General features: G+C 33.1%; 1 protein-coding gene across 11 annotated transcripts in view; it reads left to right on the forward strand.

Moving 5' to 3' along the window:
• Positions 1-13,379, forward strand: part of LOC137235424 (uncharacterized) — a 993,733-nt gene that overhangs the window by 447,801 nt on the left and 532,553 nt on the right. For 7 of the 11 annotated variants that reach the window (XM_067758399.1, XM_067758400.1, XM_067758402.1 and 4 more), the window contains one exon: positions 625-672. The exons of the other annotated variants lie outside the window; for them this stretch is intronic. In XM_067758399.1, the coding sequence (XP_067614500.1) occupies positions 625-672 (48 nt within the window). The remainder of the gene's footprint in view (positions 1-624; positions 673-13,379) is intronic. 11 annotated transcript variants of the gene reach the window in all.

The following is a 13,379-nucleotide window of genomic DNA, read 5'->3' on the forward strand; positions in this document are numbered from 1 at the left end:
TCGTCCCAGAAATCAACATGGCGGCCTAATGCCTTGAGCTATACTACTATGGCCGTATGGTCGGTGCTCAACCTGCCCCGAGGCACCGAGACTGGCTGCAGATGTTAACGCTATGTTCTTTGCTACCAGGTATACATTTGGATTGTGGGGAATGGCATACAGTGCAGCCGTCGGGGTTGTTTTCAGTGCTCCCGTAATGCTAAGAATTGATAGCCTGCATACCCCCTTTAATTCTTTGAGGTAGGTTGTTTTTTGTGTGGCTTTCCACCAAACAAGAACTCCGTAGTATAGAATAGGGCTTACAATCGCTGTACAAACCCAATGAAAAAGAGAGGGCGATAAGCCCCACGATTTTTTCTGTCAGTCATTGGCAAAATATACATACAGACATACATATATCCCTATTATGTACCCATTGTCTATGTATGCATGTATTGTTTAGGCCGACAGCCCAAACTCCAAACATAAAAGGTCGCCCTCGCATTTTTCTTATATTGATTAACAGTGCCAGTCAAACTGTTTATGTTAACCATACAAATAAACATCGCAGGAATACATAAACAGTTTGAGTGGCAAGCGGTATTGACCTATTATGTTATTTTCACTTCACTTGTTTTCTTACAGCAAGGAGAAAGGACGTATCCCGCCGCAGTTTCCAGCTTCAACCAAAAGGTAACCTAAAAAGATATATATAATTAATTTTTTGTGCACAATCTTTATTTCAAATAAAGATACTATATTAATTAAAATTCGAATACCAAACTTTTCTTCTTTTCTGCACTATATCTTGACCGGTACCATCCCTTAGCTGTGGCCCGGCCAAGGCATTGTTTGTACAATGTGACTTTCGTACGCTTATTTTATTGCCGTCAGAAATCACTGTGCAATGAACTATTCACGTGTAAAAAGTGTATGCAGTAAATGGTAGAAAAAAACATAAAACCACTCTTGCAACACAGCTATGACTTTTTGGTGTGGTTTTTGGTTTGCATTTTGTGACTGTTGCTTTCGCCAATCCCTCGCAGTATTTCAACTGGTTAATTCAGCTAAAGGGGTCGAATCTGACCCTCACGCCTGTCTGGTTTTGTCGACCACTGCAGTCACTGTCATTGCTACTCGTTATAATTGCATTGTAATTTGAATATAGTTGCTCATTTACTTCCGCTCCTTAACTTCTTAATCCCCTTTTTTCATTGTAAATCTGTAGAAATAGAAATTTTATTAAGAGATACTTATGTAAAAACTATTAAAGAATATTTGGAGATGTATTTACCTTTATTTTCGCACGAAAAATATTGTAACGAATTTGCTTGCAAATCCTCTGCTAAGTTCGAATCACTAAACTGTTGAATAAATAACTTCAATATTGAATAATGGAAAAATGGCCTTTATTAAAGTACTTCACATTAACACTTATACTTAGCTACTCACTGGCTTAATAACCAAACTGATTGATAACTCAAATGAAACTCTACTATTGGCCGCCAGATCGCGTGCTTAATCAAACTGATTGATAGCTCAACTCAAACTGAATTACAGCGCCTCTACATCTGTCGCCTTTTATACTCTTTGGTTTCCTCGTTCGCATTTTTCTAGAACCTACTAGCATTGTCCATGAGCTCTCAAACTTCTCAGCTATAACTAAAATTGCACAATTTTATACGTCTTTTAGGCGCTTCCAGAATCTACTAGTCCAGTAGCTCTCAAACTTCTCAGATATATGCATGTGTTAGTGCATTGACTCTCCGCTGCTCGTATACGTACATGGTACATATATGTAGACGCAGTTATTGTTTCGTTTATGTAGATACATAATGATTGAATTATTGATGTACATTCACGTCACTGCTTAGCATCGGCTTAGAGACGATAGCATCGCTCAGTGCTGCTAACATTCGTTACAATATATTTCTTAAGTTTACGTAAAAATTTGAAAATTTTGTATTTATTAATGACAGCAGTTTTATTTACTTTAGGATTTTTTGCAGTTGTCGTCCACATACTTTTAGGGGCATGTGAAATTAGAAAAATATCCCATAACTGTGCGCTGGTGTTGGTAGTTTTTAGAGAAATATGAGATTGTGTTGGAATGGAAAATGGAAAAAAGCGGGTAGCGTTGGTAGGCAGGGAACGCACGAGTAAAAAAGTGGCTAAAAAAGTGGATAATTTTGTATAGACAGTGTACGGATTTTATCCATGGTGAATGCGAATTAAAACGCAGCGGCTGCGCTGGCTAGGCCATGTTATACGAATGAAAGATGATGCACCAGCAAAGAAAGTGTTTCTACCGGAACCCTCCTATGGAAGCAGAGGTAGAGGGCGGCCCCCACTCCGTTGAAAGGACCAGGTGGAAAACGATTTAAACTCCCTTGGTGTGACCAATTGGCTCCGGTTGGCGGAGCGAAGGAGCGACTGGCGCGCCTTGTTGGATGGCCATAACCGTTCAGACGGTTAAGCGCCAATTAAGTAAGTAAGTAAGTAAGAAATGGGATATTTCGTGTACGTGTGAGTTGTCAGTCTGCAACTAATGGCTACTATTAGCAAATGACCGCTTTGAACGTCAATGTACAGTGGTGCCAGACCCGTTTTCCTAAAACCCAAAAATTACAAATGCTCCAAAAGTTTCCATAAAAATGCTTCAAATTGTTTATTCAATTTTTTTGTACAAAATGTTCCATGCTTTTTATATTTTTTTTTAATTTACAAATTTTATATAATTTACATTTTTAATAAAAAAAAATTAATAAAATAACAATAGAATAAAATTGAAAAAACGATAAAAAAATAACATAAAATAAATTGAATTAAATAAAATAAAATAAACCAAAACAAAATAAATTAAAAAAATAAGAGAAAATGTACTTCAAGTAAATAAATAAAAATAAAATAAAATAAAATGAAATGAAATGAAATGAAATAAAATAAAATAATATAATATAATATAAAATAATATAATATAATATACTAGAATATAATATAATATAATATAATATAATATAATATAATATAATATAATATAACATAATATAATATAATATAATATAATATAATATAATATAATATAATATAATATAATATAATATAATATAATATAATATAATATAATTTAATATAATATAATATAATATAATATAATATAATATAATATAATATAATATAATATAATATAATATAATATGATATAATATAATATAATATAATATAATATAATATAATATAATATAATATAACATAATATAATATAATATAATATAATATAATATAATATAATATAATATAATAATATAACATAATATAATATAATATAATATAATATAATATAATATAATATAATATAATATAATATAATATAATATAATATAATATAATATGATATAATATAATATAATATAATATAATATAATATAACATAATATAATATAATATAACACAATATAATATAATATAACATAATATAATATAATATAATATTATATAATATAATATAATAATATAATATAACATAATATAATATAATATAATATGATATAATATAATATAATATAATATAAAATAATATAATATGAAATAAAATAACATAAAATAATATAAAATAAAATAAAACACAACAGAACGAAATAAAGGTGTTGGAAATAAATTGGTAATTAATTTTTAATATGTGGCAACACTCCCCATCACTATCTTCTTCACCCATCTCTCTCACATATTTTCTCATACCAAACTGTTCTTCTTCCAATGTACATTCTTGGCAGTCTATTGAAATAAATCAACTAAACAGGTTATGTGCCCAGAGCGCGTAAGCAGCGTAAAAAGTGAAAATTAAAATAGTTAGCGCGTTTAAGGTTTAACCGTTCGCTGTGTGTCGGTATAAAAGTATTATATTTAAAAGACTATTTTGAGTTATTGTGCTGTGTGTCGGTACATTAAAAAGTTGAATTAAAAAACATTAAAATGACTTCGCTTTTTCAAATTGAAAAATTGGATGATGCCAATTACGCGTCATGGTCAGTTCAAATGAAAAGCGTGCTAGTACACTCTGATTTGTGGGGAGTTGTGTGTGGTCGCGAAAAGAAATCTGATGAAATGACCAGTGAACAAAAAGCGGCATTTGATATAAAAAATTAAAAAGCAATGGCATCAATATTGCTATGTGTAAAGCCAACACAAATTAACCATGTGAAGAACATAGAAGTCGCAATGGTAGCATGGGATAAACTGCGTAATATCCATCAGCCACAAGGGCCGGCGCGAAAAGTTTTGTTGTTTAAAAGTTTGTTGCGTCTTAGTATGTCAGATGGTACTCCAGTGGCAAATCACGTAAACGAGTTTTGCAAAATTAAAGAAGGTCTTGCAGACATAGGTGTAATAATCCAAGACGAAATTTTAGTTATAATTTTGTTAGCAGGTTTGCCTGCGCAATATGAAAATTTTGTTGTAGCAATGGAGACCCGTGATGAGTTGCCTACATTTAATACAGTGAAAATTAAATTGTTAGAGGAAGGCGCGCGGCAGTATGATAATGATGTTAAAAACGAAAAAGGGACAGAAGCGTTAATGCAAGCACGTTCATACAAAACTACAAACTTCAACAAAACGGTAAAAAATGCTTCAAGCAGTGGTAATGGTTCGGATAACAAAGGCAATAAAAACAACAAAAACGTGAAGTGTTTCAATTGCGGTAAACGAGGACATTTCGCTGCTACATGCAATGGCAAGAAAACTGAGTGACGAAAAGAGAACGATGATCGTTCATGTTTTATGTTAAGCGCAAAACCACCACCAAATACGAGAATTAATACAAATGTCTGGTGCGTAGATAGCGGCGCCACGTCGCATTTATGTTGTGTGCGCAGTTCATTTAAAAACTATCAAGAATGTTGTGAAAATATTTGGTTGGCAGGCGCCAATTCTATAAACGCTGTTGGTCGTGGCGACGTTGACCTAGACGGTACAACAATAACATTAAAAAATGTCTTATATGTGCCAACACTACAAAGTAATTTTATATCTGTGAGCAAAGCCATAGAGAGCGGCAATGCAGTGATATTTGAGCGTAATTCTGTTGAAATCAAAAACAACAAAAACTGTGTGCTGTTGAAAGCGTTCAATATTAACGGACTATTTCTATATGAGGGTGGGTCAAATAAGTGTTTAAGTGCGGTGGTACAAAAAGATGCCGCAAGTAATTTGTTCAAATGGCACAATCGATATGGACATGTAAATTTTAATTGTTTGAAAGACATGGCAAATAAAAAAAGCAGTCTTAGGGCTACAGCTTTGTAAAATACCAAACGAAATTGTATGTGAGACGTGTGCGAAATCAAAAATATGCGCAAAGCCATTTGCACAAGCATCAAAAACGCGTGCAAAAGAGTTACTTGGTGTTGTGCATAGCGATGTTTGTGGTCCTATTAACTGTGCATCTATTGGCGGTTCGAGGTGTTTTGTCACATTTATTGATGACAGGTCGCGTTATATGAGCGTGTACTTCTTAAAATCCAAAGATAAAGTTTTTGAAGCATTTAAAGAGTGCAAGACAATGAGCGAAAATCAAACTGCCTGTAAAATTAAGCAGTTGAGAAGCGACAATGGGCGCGAATATGTATCAAATGTGTTTGATGTATTTTTAAAACAAAATGGCATTCAACGGCAATTGACCGTACCTTACACTCCGCAACAAAACGGGGTAGCAGAACGTGCCAACAGAACTTTGGTAGAGATGGCCAGGGTCATGCTAAATTATGCAAAACTTGGTGATCATTTTTGGGCGGAAGCAATACGAACTGCCGTATATCTTCGCAATCGTACTATAACAAAAATACTCAATGATAAAACGCCATATGAATTGTGGGCAGGTACAAAGCCTAGTGTTTCCCATCTAAGAGTTTTTGGTTCATTGGCAGTGGCACTTGATAAAAAGCAGTCGCGAAAGTTTCGAGCAAAAGGTAAAGAATACATTATGATAAGTTATTCTGAAACTAGCAAAGGTTATCGTTTGTATAATCCAGAAAATCGTAAAGTCATTGTATGTCGCGATGTTGTATTCATTGAGAAGGGGAATGTTTGTCAGGAGCCGGAACCTAAGCTAATTGATTTTTGTGACAACCGTGACGAAGATGTGGTATTGTACACAGATGACGTACATGCAGATAAAGTAAGTGTAGAATCACATACAAATAGCGTAAATATTCCACAAAATGTAGCTAATGAGGAAAATAATTTTATTGAATCTGTTGAGACAGAATCTGACACCCACAACAGCAATGTAGTTGAATGTACGCCGGTTATTGGTCGTGGTAGGCCAAGGTTGTTACGTACAGGTACAGTGGGGCGTCCACGTAAGCAATATAATGTGTTAAATGTTTTATGTGAAAACACAGCAGCAACTCCTAGTAGCATGAGAGAGGCATTCGAGAGTGTTTATTCTGACGAATGGAAGGCTGCAATGGAGAAGGAGTATGCGTCACTAGTTAAAAATGATACGTGGTCACTTGTTGATTTACCACAAGGTCAAACAATTGTTGGATGTAAATGGGTGTATACGATTAAACGCGATAAAGCAGGTGACATCAAACAATTTAAAGCGCGTTTGGTGGCAAAAGGCTGCAGTCAACGATATGGGGTTAACTATTTAGAAACCTTTTCACCAGTTGTTAGGTATGCAAATATACGGTTGGTGATTGAACTAGCGGTAGAGCACAGGCTTTACATGCATCAAATGGATGTTTCGTCAGCGTATCTGAACAGCGAGTTGCATGATGAAGTATATATGCAGCAGCCAGAAGGTTTTGTCAACAGTAAGCATCCAAATCGTGTATTAAAATTAAAGAAATCTTTATATGGTTGAAAGCAAAGTGGCAGGGAATGGAATACGTAATTAGATTCTGTTCTTAAAGAAATGGGGTTTGAACCATGTCCCAGCGAACCATGTATATTTACAAAACATAGAGCAAATATAATCAATATCATAGCGGTTTATGTTGATGATCTGATCATTGCGAGTTCGTGTATGTCCGAACTGTCTCACATCAAGACGGGAATTGCAAGCAAATTCAAGGTTGTAGATGGTGGTGTGCTATCACATTTCTTGGGTATAGAAATACAACGTGACGGTGAGCTTGGCGACGTAACACTTTGTCAAAAGCAGTACATACTAAATCTGTTACAAGACGCCACTAGATGCTGGTTTTAATGTTCACTGCGAGAAGGAGCAATGTCGAAAGGTTGATAAAACTGCATATCAGTCAATCGTAGGTGCATTAATGTATTTGGCGATCTCAACACGTCCTGACATTTTACACTCCGTTTGTAAGTTATCACAAAGAAACACTAACCCACATACTGAGCATGAAGCGGGAGTAAAGCACTTACTGCGTTATTTGCGTAAAACGGCTGATAACAAACTTCACTATACAAGAACTGGAAGACCTATAGAGGGTTTCGCAGATGCTGATTGGTGAAGTGATGCATCAAATCGAAAGTCATATTCGGGCTACGCTTTTGTAGCAGCAGGTGGCGTGTTTTATTGGGAGTGCAAAAGGCAAAGCGTCGTGGCACTCAGCAGCACAGAGGCTGAGTACATAGCGTTATCATCAGCAGCAAAAGAATCTGCATATATTAGCAAACTTTTAGCGGAAATGGGTTTCATCCAGAATGGTCCAATGATTATCAACAACGACAATTTAAGTTCGCAATGCCTCGTCAAGAATCCGACATATCATGCCCGTAGTAAACATATCGACATCAAATATTATCACATCAGGCAAATGTATACCAGAAAAGAAATTGATTTAAATTATATACAAACTGATAATATGATGTCAGATATATTAACTAAAAATTTGCAAAAAGTTAAGCATATGAAATTTACAAGAGATATGGGTATATATTAAAATACTAATGTAAAGTGTTGAGAAGGAGTGTTGGAAATAAATTGGTAATTAATTTTTAATATATGGCAACACTCCCCATCACTATTTTCTTCACCCATCTCTCTCACATATTTTCTCATACCAAACTGTTCTTCTTCCAGTGTACATTCTTGGCAGTCTATTGAAATAAATCAACTAAACAAAAGGAAAGTAAAATAAAACAAAAATAAAATAAAATAAAATAAAATAAAATAAAATAAAATATAAAATAAAATAAAATAAAATGAAATGAAATGAAATTAAATAATATAAAATAAAAAATAAATTAAAAAAAATTAAGTAAAATAAAATTAAACAAAAAAAGATTATAATGAAATAAAAATATAGTAGAACAAAATACAATTTTATAAAATAAAAAATAAAATGTTATAAAATAAAATGAAAGGAAGTGGTATGAACTTAATATGAAACGAAAAAAAGCGAAAGAAATAAAGGAAACGAAAAGGAATGAAACAACATGGAATGGAATGAAATATTATGAAACAAATGGAATTAATAAATTTGAAATAGAAATCAATGAAAGGATATGAAATACAATGAAATGAAAAGAAAAAAATGAAATGAAATAATATGAAACAAAACGAAATCAAGTGGAATGAAATTAAATGAAGTGGATATGAAATAATATGAAACAAAATGAAATAAAACAAAGTAGAGTAAAATAAAATAAAACCAAATGAAATAAATTTAAAAAAATAAAATAAAATAAAATAAAATAAAACTAAACGAAATTAAGCCAAACCCCATTAAATAAAATGGAGCGAAACAAAATAAAATTGAGTGAAATGAAATAAAATGAAATGAAGAGTAAATGAATTGAAACAAAAAAATATGAAACTATATAAAATTAAACGGAATGAAACTAAATGAATTGATATGGAAAAGAAAAAAAAAAATGAAACTATATGAAATGAAACGGAATGATATAAAATTAAATGAAAAAAATAGAAATCATATAGGAACGAAAAGAAATAAAACGAAATGATATCAAATTATATGAAATGAAGCTAAATAAAATAGATTATTAATTAGTGAAACGAAATGAAAGGAATTAATGGAATTTAAATAAGATAAAATGAATAGACATAGAATTAAATGAAATGAAACGAAATGGTATGAAACGAAATAAAATGAAACGGAAAGAAGTGAAATGAAACAGAAGAAAATGAACTGAAACGACAAAATATGAAATTAAATGGAATAAAATGAAATGCAATGCAATAGAATAAAATGAAATGATATGGAAAAGACACAAAAAAAAATGAACCTACATGAAATGAAACGGAATGATATAAAATTAAATGAGAAAAATATAAATCATATGGAAATGAAAAGAAATAGAACGAAATCATATTTATATTTTATATATTTATATTTATTTAACATAGTGGTTGTATCTGTAAGACAAAGTCTTTTTAAGTACCTACATCAGCAAGTTTTAAAAACAAAATAAATAATTTTAAATTGAGGTTGTTATAACAGCTTTAATACTTAACCTAGAGTACACGTTTAATAAGAACAAGAAAGTGCTTAAGTTTATTAAGAAAGAAAGAATAGAATATAGATGAAATTATATTGTAACCACATTTATTACACTGAATTAAAGTAACTATGAATTAGCGTCCTGTAGTTGCTCCTACCCATATCAGCCTTGAGAGAATAGGGAATAGAGTTCCAGAGCCTTACAGCATTAACAAAAAACAGCCTCGATGAGGAAAAATATAAATATCGTGGTATTATTAGCTGACGGTGTCTAGAAGACTTGGAAAATTTTAGTTTTTCATAAAGATAATTTGGTGATTTGAATTCAATAAGTTTGAACATAAATATACAGTTTCGTGCTGCAATATAATCAAAAATACTGCATCCTAGAACTTTGCATCTCCATGTGGAAATGTGGTCGTACTTTTTAAGGCCATAGACATAACGCGTTATATTATTAAATGCAACATCAATTATATGGCTCGAAGCAGAATCTAATTGACTGTAGACAAGCTCAGAGTATGTTATGTGTGGCACAATCAATTGAGGGGATGTGTGGAATAACGGTATAACTCAAGAATCAACCTTTTGAGGAAAGTGAAAAAAAACTTAACAATAACTTAAAAATAATAATCCTACTTGGTAGGATTTTAGATAGTATGATTCTTTGATAAGAAAAAGTAACAAATTTTATATATACATAATTTTATTAGAAAATGGATGATTTCTTTTTTTTGAGTTATACCGTTATTCCATAGATGGAATATCAAATATTTTGATTGAGATGCTTTATTAAACAAAATAGTAGATACATTAATAACCACTGTTAAATACATTATATTCTATTATTTAGATGTGCTTATAACTATTTGTTATTTCCGTTTGTTATTTTTAGCAATTTTTTTTTGTTTTTCTATTCTCTGTCTGCTTAGTCGTTTTTGAAACCACTTCAGTTCTTTTATTTTTCAGTTCTTTCTGGTCTACGACATTGAATATATTTTCATACCATTTCAATGCTTCACTACTGCAAAATTTTATTCGAGAGTTATACCGTTCCATAAATGAAGCTAATATCTTTGTTAAATATCACTATTATTTTCTAAGATTAATATGGTATGTGTATGTAAACGTGCTCTTTTTATTTAGTTGATTTATGGAAAAACGGTGTAACTCGACTTATACCATTATTCCACACATCCCCTCAATTGTATAGATAACTTTTTTCTGGTCTCCAAAGGTGAAAACCTTGCTTAGAATTGTATTAACGTGGTCAGTACAGGTCAACTTGGAGTTTATCAGAAAACCCAAATTTCGAATCTTTTCAGTAAACGAGAGGGCACTATTTCCAACAAAGAGCTTTGGAATATCTTCAACATGTACAGCGCTACTACTTATGGGCAACACATATGACTTCTCAGCATTTAAGCATAAACAGTTTTCTCAAGCCCATTTCCAGATTGCAGAGAAGTCACTATTTATTTTATAACACAAATCTTCGACAAGGCCGACACGACTAGATAGGTATAACTGAATGTCATCAGCATATGAGTGGACATTTACGTGTTGATACACTGAGAAAACATCATTGACAAAAAGACTAAACAAAAGAGGACCAAGCACAGAGCCTTGTGGCACACCAGATGGGACAACACGAGATTTGGATGCAGAGTTTTTGCAAACTACCTTCTGGGTTCTTCCCTCCAGGTAACTGGCTAACTCAACAAATTTAGTAGAGAACCCGAAGAAGAATCCGAGTTTTTTGCAAAGGAGGTTGTGTTGCACTGAGTCAAAGGCCTTAGAAAAGTCAAGGAAGCACAGAAGGGTTAGATCACTATTATCAAAGCTAGTTCTTATGTCGTCAAGTATTTTGACCATTGCAGTAGAGCAACTGTGCTTGGGTTTGAATCCAGATTGCAGTGGACTCAACAGGTTGTTCTCCTTAAAACAAGCCGAGATTTGACCCGCTATCAAGGACTCACACACTTTAGCAAACGCAGCTAAGATGCTAATTGGCCTGTAATTGGAAGGTTCAGGAGCAATATTTGTTTTGGCGACAGGAATAATTAACGCCTTCTTCCACTCCACAGGCAAACAAGAAGTTGTGAAACAATGATTAATAATATGCGTGAGAGTTCCTAAAATGAATGGCAGAACGAGTTTGATGAACTTCAAGGGGATCCCATCCTCCCCAGTAGCATTAGATTTGATGTCCATAATTTTTTTACAAACCTCTAATTCTGATACTGCTTTAAATTCAAATTTATTCACTGCATCAAAACGACTTATAATGTTCAGAGGTATATGACTGTCTCGACACTCGCTTGACCTAATAAAATAATCATTTAGGATCTGGGTCGACTTGACAATCCTTTTGACACTTCCCATGTATGTTAAGATTCCTCAAGTTTCCCCATAAATCTTTTGACGGGAGTGACGGGTTTAATTTATAATTGCAATACATCTGCTTGAATTTTCTTATGATGACGGTGGCTTTGTTTGGGGCGATTTTATATTGTAGTAGTAGTAGTGATTTATTTATTTTCTTTCAATTAGTAATTACAAAAGTAAAGCAAAATGAATTAAAACTATAAATATATAAAAATAAATAAAGATCCCAGACAATAACAATAAATGTTGTGTGTCTTAATATCACTTATAACTAAACAACTCATTTAGGAAAATTCGTTGACAATAAGTTCTCTATATTTAAGGCAATTTCTTATATAAACAAAGAGTGAGTTATAGTTATAACCCTTAGGATATTTACCACCTTCTGCAGATCTAAAATTTTCTCACCAAAACAATTAAACCGTATGTCTTTATATATATGGCATATCCCAATGAAGTGATGGGTGTCTTCAGCTACACATACATAAATTGCACATAGAACAGTTTTTGGAAAAAACATTTCTAAAACATCGAGCATTAAGATTTCGCAAGCCCCTTGCTTGGAAAGTCAGACTTATGGCGTACGCAGAATACTCATCGTTAAAATAGGTAGAGTACATAGAGAGCAAGTCGGAGTAAAGATCATGTGACGACTGAAAAGAACTATCGGCATAGTCTGCAAACTCTTTTTAATTAGTAAAATTGGTATGCTCATATTAAGTGATGCGGAAGAAAAGTCAAGCAGAGGCACCATGTCGACACTTTCATAAACGTTTCTCCACTTTTTGACCCAGTACGACCCCTGTCTCACTGTCTCCTCTGCTACAACTCGGGGCAGTCTATTTGCTGCCAAACTTAAGCAGCGCGCAATATAAAGCATGTGAATGCGCAAGGTGTGACTGAGTAGCGACGATAAACCTGACTCAAGGTGTAACATATAGTTTGGTGTATTAGCGGGTAAAAAAATTACTTTTTTTAAAAAGAAGAGAAGAAGTTTCTCTACGCATTAAAACTTATCCACACCCCAGACTTGCGCACCATAAAACATAATGGACCTACATGCTGCCTCGAAAATTTTCATCTTATTTGAGATACAAATGCGGGGGTTATTTATGTATTTTGACCAGGCAGCATTTATCGCTGTTTTAACCTCTAGTTTTGCCTCGAGGTGCTTTGTAAAAGATAGTTTGTAATTCAAGAGAACCCCCAGATACTTGTACACATTTACAATCTCAATAACATCGCTACCAACGAAAAGAAGGACACCTGCTACATTCCTTGAGCACTAATATTTTAGATTTGGCCAGGCTAACTCTCAAACCCCACTGCATACTATACACGTAAAGCGCATTTATCATTTTCTGTAAGACAGTGGCAGAGTCTGCTAAAAGAACGATATCGTCGGCGTACATAAGTACTTTTACTGTTGTGTCAGCAACCTTTACACCGCCGGAGAGTGCAACATAAATCGTTGATGTGTAATAGATAGAATAGATTTAGACTCAGCAAGCAACCTTGCCGTACACCGTGGTTAACAGTAAAATGATCTGACAGCCCTTCATCCATCCATACCTGACC

Source organism: Eurosta solidaginis, chromosome X (genome assembly GCF_040869045.1).
Source record: "Eurosta solidaginis isolate ZX-2024a chromosome X, ASM4086904v1, whole genome shotgun sequence".
Classification (NCBI taxonomy): domain Eukaryota; kingdom Metazoa; phylum Arthropoda; class Insecta; order Diptera; family Tephritidae; genus Eurosta; species Eurosta solidaginis.